This window comes from Eubalaena glacialis, chromosome 1, assembly GCF_028564815.1.
Source record: "Eubalaena glacialis isolate mEubGla1 chromosome 1, mEubGla1.1.hap2.+ XY, whole genome shotgun sequence".
NCBI lineage: Eukaryota > Metazoa > Chordata > Mammalia > Artiodactyla > Balaenidae > Eubalaena > Eubalaena glacialis.
In genome coordinates this window covers 213098421-213113128 of record NC_083716.1, presented here as the reverse complement: position 1 = coordinate 213113128, position 14708 = coordinate 213098421, and the positions used below count along the sequence as shown (strand labels likewise).

General features: G+C 36.4%; 2 protein-coding genes across 7 annotated transcripts in view; one reads left to right on the top strand and one right to left on the bottom strand.

Annotated features, from left to right (window-relative positions):
• MAP2 (microtubule associated protein 2) overlaps positions 1-14708 on the bottom strand; it is a 277893-nt gene that overhangs the window by 226704 nt on the left and 36481 nt on the right. The gene's annotated exons all lie outside the window — the stretch shown is intronic.
• Positions 10854-12248, top strand: LOC133100457 (glycoprotein-N-acetylgalactosamine 3-beta-galactosyltransferase 1). The gene has a single exon (XM_061204543.1). The coding sequence runs from the start codon at positions 10984-10986 to the stop codon at positions 12112-12114; it is 1131 nt and encodes a 376-aa protein (XP_061060526.1). The 5' UTR covers positions 10854-10983; the 3' UTR covers positions 12115-12248.

The window sequence follows — 14708 nt, the reverse complement described above, 5'->3', positions numbered from 1 at the left end:
AGACAGGAAAAAGGATTTGCCTTAATACACACAGAATGAAAAAAATCTTTTGTATTTTTTCCTCCCAAGAGCTCACTTTTCTCGCATGAAAAAGGATGTTTCGTTTGGTATATAAGGAAGATGAATTGTAAAAAAGAAAACTTAAAAGGCTTTGTATCAAGACAGGTCACATTCAAGAGCAATATTTAGGTGCTGGGTTAAGAGAACAGCTGACACAATTAAGGCCTGGATGTGCAGCCTATGGTTGAAAAGAAACTGAAGAGCATTTAATCATATGGACATTGTATATTTTTCAAGAAATAAAACCTCCAATGCTGCTTTTCCCAGACGAAGGTTAGTGGAAAAGCTCTGAGACTGTTTTTATTACATCCGCTTCTCTGTCCAGTTTTAATCTCCATTAGGGAAATGGGGCTTTGACCAGAATAGTACGTTTCATTTTCAAGACAGCTAGTGGTAAGCAGTGATGTATTTCCTAAACGACGGCCTGCATTGGAAGTACAGCAGAATGAAAAAAAAAAAAAAAACAATTGTGGGGAGACTGCTTCAGGTTTGGGTATTTTACCTCCTTCTGTGGATGAACCTCTTTCTTCAGCATCTGTTTACCGAGATGCTTCATTCCAAAGTAAGGGAGACAATCTCATGTTAGAAGTCAATGGATCTTATTTCTAACTCACTGCTATCTCTTTTACATGGACATGACTCTTATTTCCAAAATTAGGATCTACAATCATGTCCTCGGAGAAGGCCCTAGCTTAAAATTCATAACAATTTTTCTTTTTACTTTTTTAGGGGGGGGGCTGCGTCGGGTCTTAGCTGCGGCATGCAGGATCTTCATTGAGGCATTCGGGATCTTTCGTTGCAAGCACCAGCTTCTCTCTAATTGTGGTGTGCAGGCTTCTATCTAGTTGTGGCGTGCGGGTTTTCTCTCTCTAGTTGTGGCACGCGGGCTCCAGGGAGCATGGGCTCTGTAGTTTGCAGCACGCAGGCTCTCTCGTTGAAGCATGTGAGCTCAGTAGTTGTGACGCATGGGCTTAGTTGCCCCCATGGCATATGGGATCTTAGTTCCCTGACCAGGGATCAAACCCACGTCCCCTGCATTGGAAGGCAGATTCTTTACCACTGGACCACGAGGGAAGTCCCTAAACTTCATAGCAATTTTTAAAGGATTTTTTAAATGTTTGTTTATTCTAAAGGCTTTCCTCTATCTTGGAAGATAAAGAATTTGTTTCTTAAGACAAGAAGTTCTCACTATAATAAAATACATTCAACATAAAAGGATAAAATTATTTCACTATTGAAAGTGTCTTCTCTGAGGGAGAAGAAACAGAAGTTTTGCTAAAAACACAGCATGTACTAACTGACTGCATATTAGTTCTCTCTTACAGTGCTCCTAGAGACTCTTCATAGAAGGCTCTAGAATACTACATCATGACCTACCCTATTCATGTCTCTTGTTGTAATTAGCATATATATATGTCAACAAAGTTGAGATAATTGTATAACATTAAAGTACAAAATGTGTGAAAAAACAGAAGAATGCATAGACACAAACACTGATACTCATTTAGAATTGATACATAAATAGAAGCTAAGAACTATAGTTCAAAAAAAATTTTTAATGTATATGCATAAAACGAGAAAAGTAGTTGTTCCCATTTGAACATAGGAATATTGATTTGACCTCTAAGTTGTACTTCACTATTTGACATAATTTCTGGTTATAAGTTTTGTAAGGCTTTTCCTATTATATATATCCTTAGTTAAAATAAAAATATATCTATTAAACATTTATTACTAAATAAATTTTTTTTTTTGCCTTAATGTTATAAAAGATTGTGCTCTCAGGACAATTGCATTGGGGTAGGAATGAAAGGGAGCACTTTACTTGGCTTTTCAGTTGAGCTGAATACAGTGGTTTAAATAAAAAGAGTAAGAATAAAATTCCATCCATAATTTATATTTTTTGCAATAAATAAAAGACAAAATCTTACAAATATGTATTTTTAAGAACTGATTAGAAGGTTATTTTACATTCACTAACTTGTGATTTATCTATGATATGTATATGTGTATAATTACATAGTAGGATGTTACGTCCTTAACGAAAACTTCATTACATAAGCAAATTGCTTCACTATAATACATTGCATTTAAGGATATATAACTATAAATCAATCTTTCAGTCTGCTGGACCAATATAAGGAATAGAGCTAAAACTCATTCCTCTCCATACACATAGAGAATTATTAGGTAGAGAAAATATGCTTTCAACTCAAGGAAGGGTAACATAGCGAAAAGCCATCACTTGCAAAAGTCTCTCTTTTAAAATATATTTGAAATTATACCGGTTAGGAGGGAAAGGATAAATCATAGCTAAATTGTATTCAGAAATGCTGTTGTTTGAATTAAGAAAATGATCTGCGCTTTCTTTGTGCCTATTTATAGGTTTAAAGTGTATGTATATATGTAAGCTTGAAGTAACAATTTCCATGCATTTTACTCACTGTGTAGTAAAATATAACTTAATTTTATTTATCTGAAAATTACCTGTTTCAAACTGCAAGCAGCATCCCTTTGTCCTATTATTTTGCGACTTAGTGAAGTTGCTATTTGTTATTTATATGCACATTTAATTTTTGTAGTAATGTTTATTTTTGTAATAACACATAAAATTTGTAATATATATAACATACAAAATTTGCAGTATCTTTGTAAAAATATATACAAAAAACAGCTTCCCCCTCTCTCTTTCTCATAACAATACTGATCTCCAAATGTGGGAGTAACGAATATAATGGGTAACCATTTGTCAGAAACCGATACTGATAATTTTCCTATAGATTATGTATTGTTCCTGGGCTAATGGAATAATCAATCATTAACTCTTTTAAAAGCTATATGATTGCCTTTCTACTATCAAATAAATTATATGAAGAACTCATAATTTTCCTTCTGGCTAAGAAAAAATATCCAGCTGATAAAACATATGCACTAAAGTCACTATCTTCAGGCACTTACCACATTTGGCTCCCCTGAATTGCAATGACTTCCTAAAAGTTAGATCAAAGTGAAGTACATCTTCAAAGATCAAACCACAAATCAGCTGTAACCAAAATTGCTTTGGTTCACCTCCTGGCAGAATGCCCGTATCTCAAGCTCTTCTTGGGTTAACCACTATACGGTGCATCTAAGGTAATGAATGCTCATTTCTAAATTTGACCCCAGATTGGTTCAATGTCAGAAAACACCACGAATCAGGTTTGTGAACTGTAAGTAAAGCACCGGGAGGTAGACCCTCCACTGGTGAAACCAAAGAAAATAGTAATGCAAGGATTGCATGGGGTAAATAAATACAGTAAGCTGGAAATATTAATAGTTTCCCCCAGTGAAATCTTTTTTTTTTTTTAAATATTCCCTCTTCCTCACTGCTGCAGCAAAGCAGAGGTTCTTCTTCTTTTTTTTTTTTTTAAATTAATTAATTAATTAATTTATTTTTGGCTGTGTTGGGTCTTCGTTTCTGTGCGAGGGCTTTCTCTAGTTGTGGCAAGCAGAGGCCACTCCTCATCGCGGTGCGCGGGCCTCTCACTATCGTGGCCTCTTTTGTTGCGGAGCACAGGCTCCAGACGCGCAGGCTCAGTAGTTGTGGCTCACGGGCCTAGTTGCTCCGCGGCATGTGGGATCTTCCCAGACCAGGGCTCGAACCCGTGTCCCCTGAATTAGCAGGCAGATTCTTAACCACTGCGCCACCAGGGAAGACCCCCCCCCCCCCCAGTGAAATCTTAAGAGGAAATACACGATACTATTTTTAAAGAATACATGCTATGAATCTCCAGGGTATAAATATGTGTTCAGTCATTGACAAAGTGCTATTAAGAGAGTAGTTTATAATTTTAGTTTTATTCTCCAATATGCTCTAATTTATTATTAGTTGCTTCATATATAAGTTCTGTATTAAATATGTCATAAACTAGTCTCATACACACTTCAGAGGGCTCTATTAAGAATTTTTGTAACTTTTTACTTAATAGGCCAAAACTATCTTATAAGGGTAGACAACTGTACATCTCTATTGTATCTCATATCTATTTCTCTTCCCAAGCACAAAATTTTAAGTTAAAATTCAGACATTTCAGAATGATAAATCATACTATAAAGTTGTACAGATCCCCTGATGAAAACATTTTTGATTAATGTAAAACCCTCAAATATATATGCTCCTTCTTCCCCCTAGGCTCTGCTCTAGCCTCTTCACTCTCAAGTCCCTAACTCTGTAACAAATGGATTTTCATCAACTAATTAATCTCCATAAAAATACTCAGAAAAATGAAGGAAAAAAATCATTTCTACTTGTAGATAAATCTTCTAAATGTAACTGAATAGAAAGCTATAATTCAGTTTTTGATCACTTATTTTCACAGCAAAGAATAATTATTGCACACCACAGCTTGCCAATCACTGTATAAAACATGTGGGATTCACAGAAGAACAAAACACAGTTCCAGTGATGATATTAGGTGGTGGAGACAGACCAGACCAAACACACCACTGTACTAGGTAGAAAGTCCAATAGTGGTTGAGGTGGGGACAGTGTGACCTTGAGAAGGGTCTGACCCAAGGTAGGCCAGAGAGCAGTACCCTGGTCCTGGAACTCAGATCGCAATCCTAGCCATCAAAACTCTCAGTCTGATATTGGGAGAATCAGAAGAATGCAAAACAATAAATATATATCCAAACCACCTGGAATCCCTTCATATTGGCTTGACAATTGCCAATCCATTAATTTTCTTTTCTATAAAACAAGACTAGACTTGAAGATCTCGAAACTCCCTTCTAACTCAATGCTAGGATTTTATCAAATAGTGTAACTATTTTATACAAATTTACAGTTGTCTGTTCTTATATGCAAAACAATGACAAAGCAATTTCAGTATTGGCAATAACTTTCTTTTGAGTGGTCCGAACCATTCATTTCTGTGTTACACAAACCTCTGCTTTTATTCCTCCTCCCTCAAACCCGTTTCAGGGGGCAAATAGTCAATAGTAATTAGTGTTTAACTTCTCTTTCAGTACGAAGAGACATTTCAAGGTTGATGCGTCTGTCAGGAATTTGATGGATTTTTCTTTCAGTCTTTTGGAAATGAAAAGTGTGGATTGAAAGCTTTCGCTTTTCCTGAAAGTCACCTAGCCCTGAGCTTTAGGAGGGTCACTTTACAAGTCCAACAAAACTCAGGGCTGGCTCCCTGAGTTAGAACTCTGGACAAAACGAAGCAGAAGGCCTGACTCTACTTTTCAGCTTGCTGCTATATACCTGCAGTAATCCTAAGGGACCCATTTTCTCCTTAAAAAACCTAGTTGCCGACTTAAATCCCTGGCTAATGGCCCAGACACACATATGCTCTGAGAGCATCAATAGTAATATCCCAGAGGGGCTCCAAATGAAAATTAAAAATCAGTTGCTCTATAATATGTATTTGCCTGCTTTTCATAACGTATCTAGTATATTAACCCTAGTGGAAAATCTTTACAATGAAGAGGAAGGGAGTAAACAGCAGCTCAATTGACTTTGAAACCCTTTTAACTGTAAAATTTGACTTATCCCTGAGAATGAAGTGTCTCATTTACATGAGCTTCTGTTAGGACTTTTTAAAGCCAGAAAATGCTAGAGACCAGGTTTATGTGTTTTCAAGGTTATCATTAAAATGTTTCCTTATTTGGCATTTTGAAAAGTAACAACCCCTTATTCTCAAAGAATGGTAAACACTTTCGAGGTAATAACATATATCCAATGAAGGAAAGTGGACTTCCTTGTAGAATACGTTTCTTTTCCCTCTTTATTCTGTTATTAAATGGGGGGAGGGGGCAGGAGCATGATACAAATTATTGAAGTATTTGGATACAATGCTCCTACTGCTTTAAAAAACTTTTAGTAAGTAATCTTAAGATACTAACCTCCTTTACTAAATTTACCTACAATTTTAGAACAATTGATGAACAACTAATTACTATCTCTCCCCTCCCACAGAAGCTCCTACCTTTATTTATTAATTCTCTGTAACTATTATTTAACTATTATTAATCCTCTGTAACTATTGATATTAATATGTATATAATGTATGAATATGTTAAGTATATGCCAGACCATGCTAGGTACCGGGCAGATCATGGTGACCAAAAAAAGACTCAGTTTCCACTTTCAAAAGGCTTATAATCTCATAAGGGACACAGGTATTAATAAAATAATCAAATAATCAATATTTAAAATAGTTCTAAAGTAATTAAGAACTGAAAGAGGTGTTCTGAGGAAAAAGAACATGAAATGGTTCGGGTAAGGATTCCCTGAATATGTAGGATGAATCAGAGTTAACCAGAAAAAGGGAAAGTGGGTGAAAGCATGAACTAGAAGAAACTGCATAGAGCCAAAGAAAGGAGAAAGGAGGCAAATTTGAGTAAATTGTGGCAAAGTGAAGACTGGTGTGAGACTAAGGAAGCAGACAAGAGTCAGACCATCTGGAACCTTGTAACCCAGGGGAAGATCTGTATTTATACCAGAAGACAAATGGGAAGCCACTAAAGACCTTTATTCAGGGACATGGAAACTGATAGATTTGTGTTTTTACAAAATTAGTCTACTCCAATATGGTGGACACGTAGGAGGGCAGGTAGAGTGGATGCAGGGAAATTGGTTAGTAAGAGGTTATTAAAGCAAGACTTTGTGTTCCTCAGATAGAATAAAGGGACAAAGATCTCATGCAAGTGGTTTTGACCCTCAGGAAGGTGTTCACTTTTGGAATCCAGGTGTCTTAGTCTGGGGAGAAGATGGACCAGAGAGGTAGTGTGGCCACACTCAGTCCCCCTAGCTAACCTTGGAGTTGAAAGCATAATGTGAATCGGAGCCAAGATGGAGACAGGACAGTCAAGGGTGTTGATGGGGTTGAAGTTGAAAAACTGTTGGTGAGAAAGATGAGGCCTCTTACTGATTAGGTTTTGCTATTGCCCACTGTGGTTCAGTGACATTATCTTTTTCAAACACAAGAAGGCGAAAGGGAATTATTGAAGAAAAAAAATGTTTAATGAATTTTTTTCTAAATAGGGCAGAAGAGAAGTCTGCAAGAGGGAAGAAAAAAAGTATGTATAATTACAGTATAGCACAAGCTCAAGCTGCTAAAGAAGACACATTAATAATATGCCCAGCTGGATAAATATACATAAGCGCTTTGCCATATGTAAAATCTATTTTTTTTTTTTTTGCTTTTAAAACAGTGCCAAGGGGCATTGCTCATCTATATGACAAGCTGTTTCCAATGATCATCTCCTCCTGCAGAGCATTTGCCTCACCCAAAGCATTGTTTGGATTTTCACTTCTTTCAATTACAAGTGTTTAAATTCAAACATGCTCTACTAATTTTGAACACTGAAGATTTGCTGTATTAAAAAAATATGGGATGACTAAGTTCTGAAAGCAAACATATGTGTTTGATGCAGCAAACCATAATAAAACTGGTAGGTGGGCTCTTGAGAATGTAGACCCACATTAGAATGGAAACTCATAGTTCTTGAGCACTTATTATTATAAGCCAGGCACTCTCACATTTACTATTTCATTTAATAGTCACCACTTGCCAGTGTGAAAAGAATTCAATTTTCCATTTTGCAGATGAAGAAATAGAAGTGCACTGAGTTAGCTAGTAAGTGGCAATGCTGGAATTCAAATCTTCCTGTGTGCAGCTGAAAGCCAAATTATTTTTATAATACTAGTCTGCAGGCATGAGCTACAATTGCTTAGGCAGTTCTTAGTCTGAGCAGGAACCAAGGCACTGAAGTTTGTGTGTGTGCGTGTGTGTTTGTGTAAGAGACGGAGATAGAGAAATAGAGAAAGAAAGAGATGGAGAGACAAACAGGTTGATTGAGTGTGAAGGGACGAAGCAGCATATCACTGCTTTTTCCCTTCCTAAGAAAATGGAGAAGAAAAGAAAGTAGGGCTCATTAGTCACCACCATAAACAGTATACTGTGCATACACTTACTTGAGTATGATCAAAAAAGGAGGTTTTTAAAAATGAAATATAAAAATTTGTGCCACATTAAAAACATTTGAGAGAACTAAGGACATTTAGCCTAAGGAAGAGGACTCAGAGAAGGGGTATGGTATTTATCTTCTCATCCTGGAACAACCATCCTATGGAGGAATATGAGACATATTGTGGGTAGTTTAAGAGAAGAGCTTGCACAAATGAATGAAAACTGAAAGAACACGAGCTATGGCATGACTCTAAGAAGCTCTTTCTAGCAATGAGGAGAATGTGGTAAGCTGACTTAAGAGATAATGAGTTCCCTAACACTGGAGGAATTCAAATAAGGACTGAATGAACTCAGATCATAAATTTGTTTAAAAAGGATTCATGCATAAGTAATTGAACAGGATGATATCCAAGATCTTTTCTAACGCTCTGATTCTTATTAATCAAATTCCATGATCTGGTTCAGTCTGGGGCTCACAGTGTGGTCCTGATAGTAACATCCCCAGATGTTATCCTGGAACCTTCAGAAGCAACATATCCTGGAAATTCAGCACAACAGAGAAATGCTCCCACATGGCAGCCCCAGGTACTGGAGTAGTCAGAATGGCTCCAAGTCCCATCCACATCGCTTGGCTGCCCTGTGTCTCTGCTTCCTGTTTCCTCACCTAATAAGTAAGAGTAATGTGTACTCAGATTAAAGACATCTACATGGGATAATTGGATACAATCCATAAAACGCTTGGGCAAGGATACCGTATCATTATCTGTATAGTTTGCGCAAAGACACAAGAACCATAAAACCTGTGAGGTTGAGAGTTGAAGGGATAAACTCCCAATCAGTTGAATCCAAGGTTTTGTGTGCTTAAAAAACACTGTACTGAAAAAAATCCTCTTTTTAGTTTTCTTAAACATTCAATGACCTTGCTTGGAGAGATATGACACAATGAATAACCAGATAAGGCTGGCCCAAATCTTAGAGCAATTCTATTGAGAATGGACTATTCTCAAGGTAGAAGTTCACTCTTTCAAGAACCAAGTACCGAACCCCATTATGTGCAAATACAAGCATGACAAAATAGACAGGGTTGGGAGGAGGTGATGAGTTCTGGTTGGGATATATTAAGTTTGAAGTACCAGTGGAACATTCAGGGGAAAATGTGAACCGTCGGCTGGAAATGTTAGGGATAGGGATAGGGATCGGGATGGGGGGGATGGGGGGGATGGGGGGATGGGGGGGATGTGGGGGGATAGGGGGAGAGGGAACTAATACTAGAGATTCCATTTCATTGGTGGCAAAGGCAGGCACTAATAGCTGATAGAATCTAATTTTCTTCTCAAATTTTACTCTACCAGTACTTTAGACAAAATCTGTGATAGTATTCTTTGGACTAAAAACTGTTTCTGCAGAAGTGTTACAGGATTTTTATAGGCACCAGCCTGTTCAAAGTTTGATGATATTTAAATTTACACATTAAAGGATAGCTTTAAGTAATTTGGCAAGGAAATGTTCTCCACAGCCTAGAATAACTGCCAGCATTTCTGATTCTTTTGACTCTTTGTCCGGTTGTCTTAACTGGGTCTAGACATTAGAAGACCTAGGCCTTCATCAGTGAAGAGGCTTGGTTTCACCATCACACTGCTCTTGGAAAATAAAGCATAGCTCATTGATGTACCTACTTAAAAAAAAAATCACACCTCTGGATACCATTAGAACAGAAACGGCAAAACTCTCAAGAACTGACATGTGCCTTAAACCTCAGGGCATTTTCCAACTAAACTGTCGTTTAGAATGACGAAGAAGCCATAAATTAGTGTTCACAACACTATATAAGGAAATGAAATATAAGTTAAATGCCAAGTAGTTACATCCTAGAGTGAAAAAAGTATTATTGTTCTTACAATAACTTAATTATTAGAATGGAAAGAATTTTAAAAGCCAAGTTTACTTTTCAACGTGTGCTTACTTTATAGCCATGCAATTAACTTACCTTGAAGAAAATAGACTGGAAATTCATTTTCTGATTTTCATACAATGCCATATTTTGTGTGCCCCTCTCTTACAGTGATAGAGACTATAAAAGTTGTTATATGAATGCATTTTGCCTTTAAAATGGGAAGAAAATATTTACAGCGAATGATATATTAGTCACCGCAATGAGATTACTCAGCCACATTTTTTATTCTATTTTGAATGTGCCTTGACAATTAAGTTTATTTTTCTTTCACTTCTATTTTTTTAAAGAAAAAAAGTATTTCTGGAATTACATAACTCGTATTTATTTTCTAAAGAAAAAAAAAAAATCTCTAAGTCAATTAACCTTTCTAGACCTTAGTCCTAACTATAAAATCTAATTATATAAGGAAAGGGACTGGATTAAATCTTCTCTAAGCCCCCTTCCAACTCTATGATTATATTAATCCATGACCTTTGGAAATAACTAAAGTGCCCAATAGCAAGAGAATGGTTACAGCCCATTCTTATGATAAAATGCATGTAGCATTTTATGACATGACATGAACAGGGTGGGGTACAGAACAGTGTACAGTTATTCACACACAACTATAATCATCTGTGGGTGTTAGTGTACAAACACACACACATAGACACAGCCACATACACTAATTTTAAAAAGAACACTTTTTAAAGAAAATGTTACAAAACTATTTCAGTTGTTAGGGGAATAATACAGGCAATTTTAATTTATGTCTTTGTATTTTTTAAATTTTATTAGTTGTCCGTAACAACTTTATGTTACGATATTAGCAGATAAAGTTGTTTTTAAAAATTCATGTTGGCTGCCGCCGCCGCAGCAGCCACCGCTGCCGGGGAATAATCTGGGCGGCAGCGGGTGGCCCCGGCTAGCAGCCACGAGCCACTTCTGCGGCTGCCGAGAAGAGTGAGGGTCGCCAGTCTCGTGTCGTCCCCCTCTCTGCCCCCCCGGAGGGGCAAGAGGGAGCCGAGGCTGATGTCAGAAATACATTTTCGGGAAATGGCCTCTAAATCTTGGCTGAATTTTTTAACCTTCCTTTGTGGATCAGCAATTGGATTTGTTTTATGTTCTCAGCTACTTAGTATTTTGTTGGGAGAACAGAGGGACCTCCAGCCTAATATTCTTCATAATGATCCTCATGCTAGGCATTCAGATGATAATGAACAGAATCATCTAGAAGGACAGATGAACTTTGATGCAGATGCTAGCCAACATAAAGATGAGAACACTGACATCGCCGAAAACCTCTATCAGAAGGTTAAAATTCTTTGCTGGGTAATGACAGGGCCTCAAAATCTAGAGAAAAAGGCTAAACACGTCAAAGCTACATGGGCCCAGCGTTGTAATAAAGTGTTATTTATGAGTTCAGAAGAAAATAAAGACTTCCCTGCTGTGGGATTAAAAACCAGAGAAGGCAGAGACCAACTATACTGGAAAACAATTAAAGCTTTTCAGTATGTTCATGATCATTATTTAGAAGATGCTGATTGGTTTATGAAAGCAGATGATGATACATATGTTATATTAGATAACTTGAGATGGCTTCTCTCAAAATACAACCCTGAAGAACCCATTTACTTTGGGAGAAGATTTAAGCCCTATGTAAAGCAGGGCTACATGAGTGGAGGAGCAGGATATGTACTGAGCAAAGAAGCCTTGAAGAGATTTGTTGATGCATTTAAAACAGACAAATGTACGCATAGTTCCTCCATCGAAGATTTAGCACTGGGGAGATGCATGGAAATTATAAATGTAGAAGCAGGAGATTCCAGAGATACCATTGGAAAAGAAACTTTTCATCCCTTTGTACCAGAACACCATTTAATTAAGGGTTATCTGCCTAGAACCTTTTGGTACTGGAATTATAACTATTATCCTCCTGTAGAGGGTCCTGGTTGCTGTTCTGATCTTGCAGTTTCTTTTCACTATGTTGATCCTACAACTATGTATGAGTTAGAATACCTCGTTTATCATCTTCGTCCATATGGTTATTTATACAGATATCAACCTGCCTTCCCTGAGAAGATGCTAAAGGAAATAAGTCAAACATACAAAAATGAAGATACAAAAGTAAATCAGGAGCCCTTGAAAGAAAAACATAAATGAACAGAGGTAAAATGTCTAACATTGCACTGAAGAAGAACTTCTCCATTTCTGATATAGAACACTGGAATCCCAGTGAGGAATTCTTTCTAAGTGAACATTCCATATTAGAAATTTTTCATATGAATGACTGTAAACTGAAGCTTTAAGTGAGCTGTGAAGTCTGTTGAAATGTGTTTTGATACAGTAATATATATACGTATATGAAAAACTTGTGTTTTTAAAATGGTGGCCAGGCAGAGGAACTAGAAGAGATTTTGTTGCCTGTTCCTGACCACATGTATTATTTTCACTGAGAAACTAAAACAGTTAAAATTTGCTAAAACTACACTGCACCGTTGTTAGTAACCCACACACGATGCTACACAGATCTGCCTTAAAGAAAATTTAGAAGGAAATATTGTTGCTCAGTGTTCTTTGTAAACTCAAAACCTGAGTTTATATTTGCAGTATGATATAAATGAACCAACCCCCCCCCACGCACACACACATGCAACTTTTGTCTAATGAAAATTTTGCTGTGACTATAATTGGCAGTATTTCTTCCAGAATAAGGTAGACTAAGAATGGCACTTGACCTGAAGTGCATTAATAAAACCACATTTTGAAATTAAAAAAAAAAAAAAAAAATTCATGTTATTTTAACTTTTAATATAAGCTGATTTTTTAATCTGGGCATTTTTATTATTAAAATATTTGTGATAAATACGGTATATGTAACTGAATATAGGACAGTCAGTTGAATGCTGGATTAGAAAAAATCAATCGCTACTGAAATCAACCAATAGTGTAAAATTCAATGTCTATAGAGTTATATCTCTGTTTACCAGTTCATTCTTTTAGGAAAACAGAAATAAGGTCTCCTCCTTCAAGCTTTCTCAAACTCTCCCCAAACAACAAATATTGCCTGATAATATTACAAAAAAAGAGTCTGTCCACAATCATTTTTCTTCCTTAAACAGCATAGTTTAAATAAATCTAAGTCATTTCATTGAAATTACTGTAAGTAATCACATGTAGGGATTTTTAACACATTAATTCAAGGGTAGGGAATAGATGGCTATGAACATCTAATGAAATCTATATTATTTTCATTCGAAGTACCTATGCCATTTACTCCTCAGAAATCAGATTAAAATTAAAGCCACGTCAACAAGAAGAAAGCTAGTCCTATCTTGGTACTGAGATGCAATGATTAATGTATTTTAGTAGGCCATTTCAATCACTCATGAAATTTGGAATGGCAAAGAGTACATTCTCAAATTCCAGACTTGATATTGTAGACAGATCTGTTCATGATAAAGAATAATATAGTCCATCTGCCCTGGTCATTCATTGAACATTCCCAAACACTGTGATTTGAGCACCTGTAACATTCATCGTGCTGAGAACTGGACGTTCCAGAATGAGGGAGACGTTTTCCTGCCTGAAACCTTGTAAACCACCCAAATCTAGGGACCAAGAGATAGTTCAGAAGTAAGTGATCCCTATATCGACAATTTTATTTACTTCAGTAAATCTACACTCTCTAATTTGACTTACGCAAATAACAGTGTTTTACAAATTTTTGAACCTTCAGTAAAGAGGTGCCTACAGAGATAAGGATGGAAAAGGGACTAGACAACTATCATAGATTATTTCAATTATTTGTTTTAGTAACAGTTTAAAAAAATGGTGTTGTAGTAGGTGACCTGTGGGGTAACTGGAGGCTAAATCTATTCCTGATTTTTCCTACAGTTTCTTTGATATAACCCCGGTTTTCTCTCTGATCCTGTGCAATTGAGTTTGTCTTTCTGGATTCCAGTTTCCTGATATGTGAAATATGGGCATTGGTCTTTCGGTACATACATTTTTATGATTTTTTTACTTTAAATGTGTCATTATTGTACCTCATTGATATACATTATGTATGTTATAATGATGATTACTAATTAACTAGCATGTCTTTTAATTTTTAAAAATCCAAAAGAAAAGAATAAGTTAAAAGCTGTTTTCTCCTCAGAGACAAATCAGAAAAAGAAGAAAAACATTCTCAGGTATCCACTGGCTGGGGAAGTCAGACCTTACTTAGGACCCTAAAGTGCTAAAGGGATGCATTGCTAAAAGGACACGTTTTGTGAGACAATAAAAGTTAAGAAATGGTAGGAAGTTGGGTTTTATTAGTTTCTATAAAGTAAAACAAATTAGACATAGCATGACTTATCAGAACAAAATTTAAAAGGCCATACTACTAAGTGAAGAATAAGTTTGAGGTGATGAGAACCAAGTTATAGAAAGACTATATAATGATTCAGTATAAAAAGTTTTCTTCACCCTTTCTTCCTTCTCTCCCTGCCTTTCTCCTCTTTTCATCATCTATCAAATAACCATTATGAGATAGATACTGAGAACACAGAACATAGAACTTGTCTTCAAGTTGCTCATGAGCGTGCGTGTGGGTTTGTCTGTGCTCACGCATGTGTGTCATTGTGCTGGGGGTTGACAGAGGAGCAGGCAAGTAAACAGATAATCACAGGTTCCTCCTCATTTAAAGGCGTTGGACTCCTGAAAGCCACCATGGTAAGCTGATCTACAACTGAAGATTTTAAAACTAAGTT

What these genes read in the sequence shown, in the direction of transcription:
- LOC133100457 (XM_061204543.1), top strand. Translation starts at nt 10,984, where the DNA reads ATGTCAGAAATACATTTTCGGGAAATGGCCTCTAAATCTTGGCTGAAT.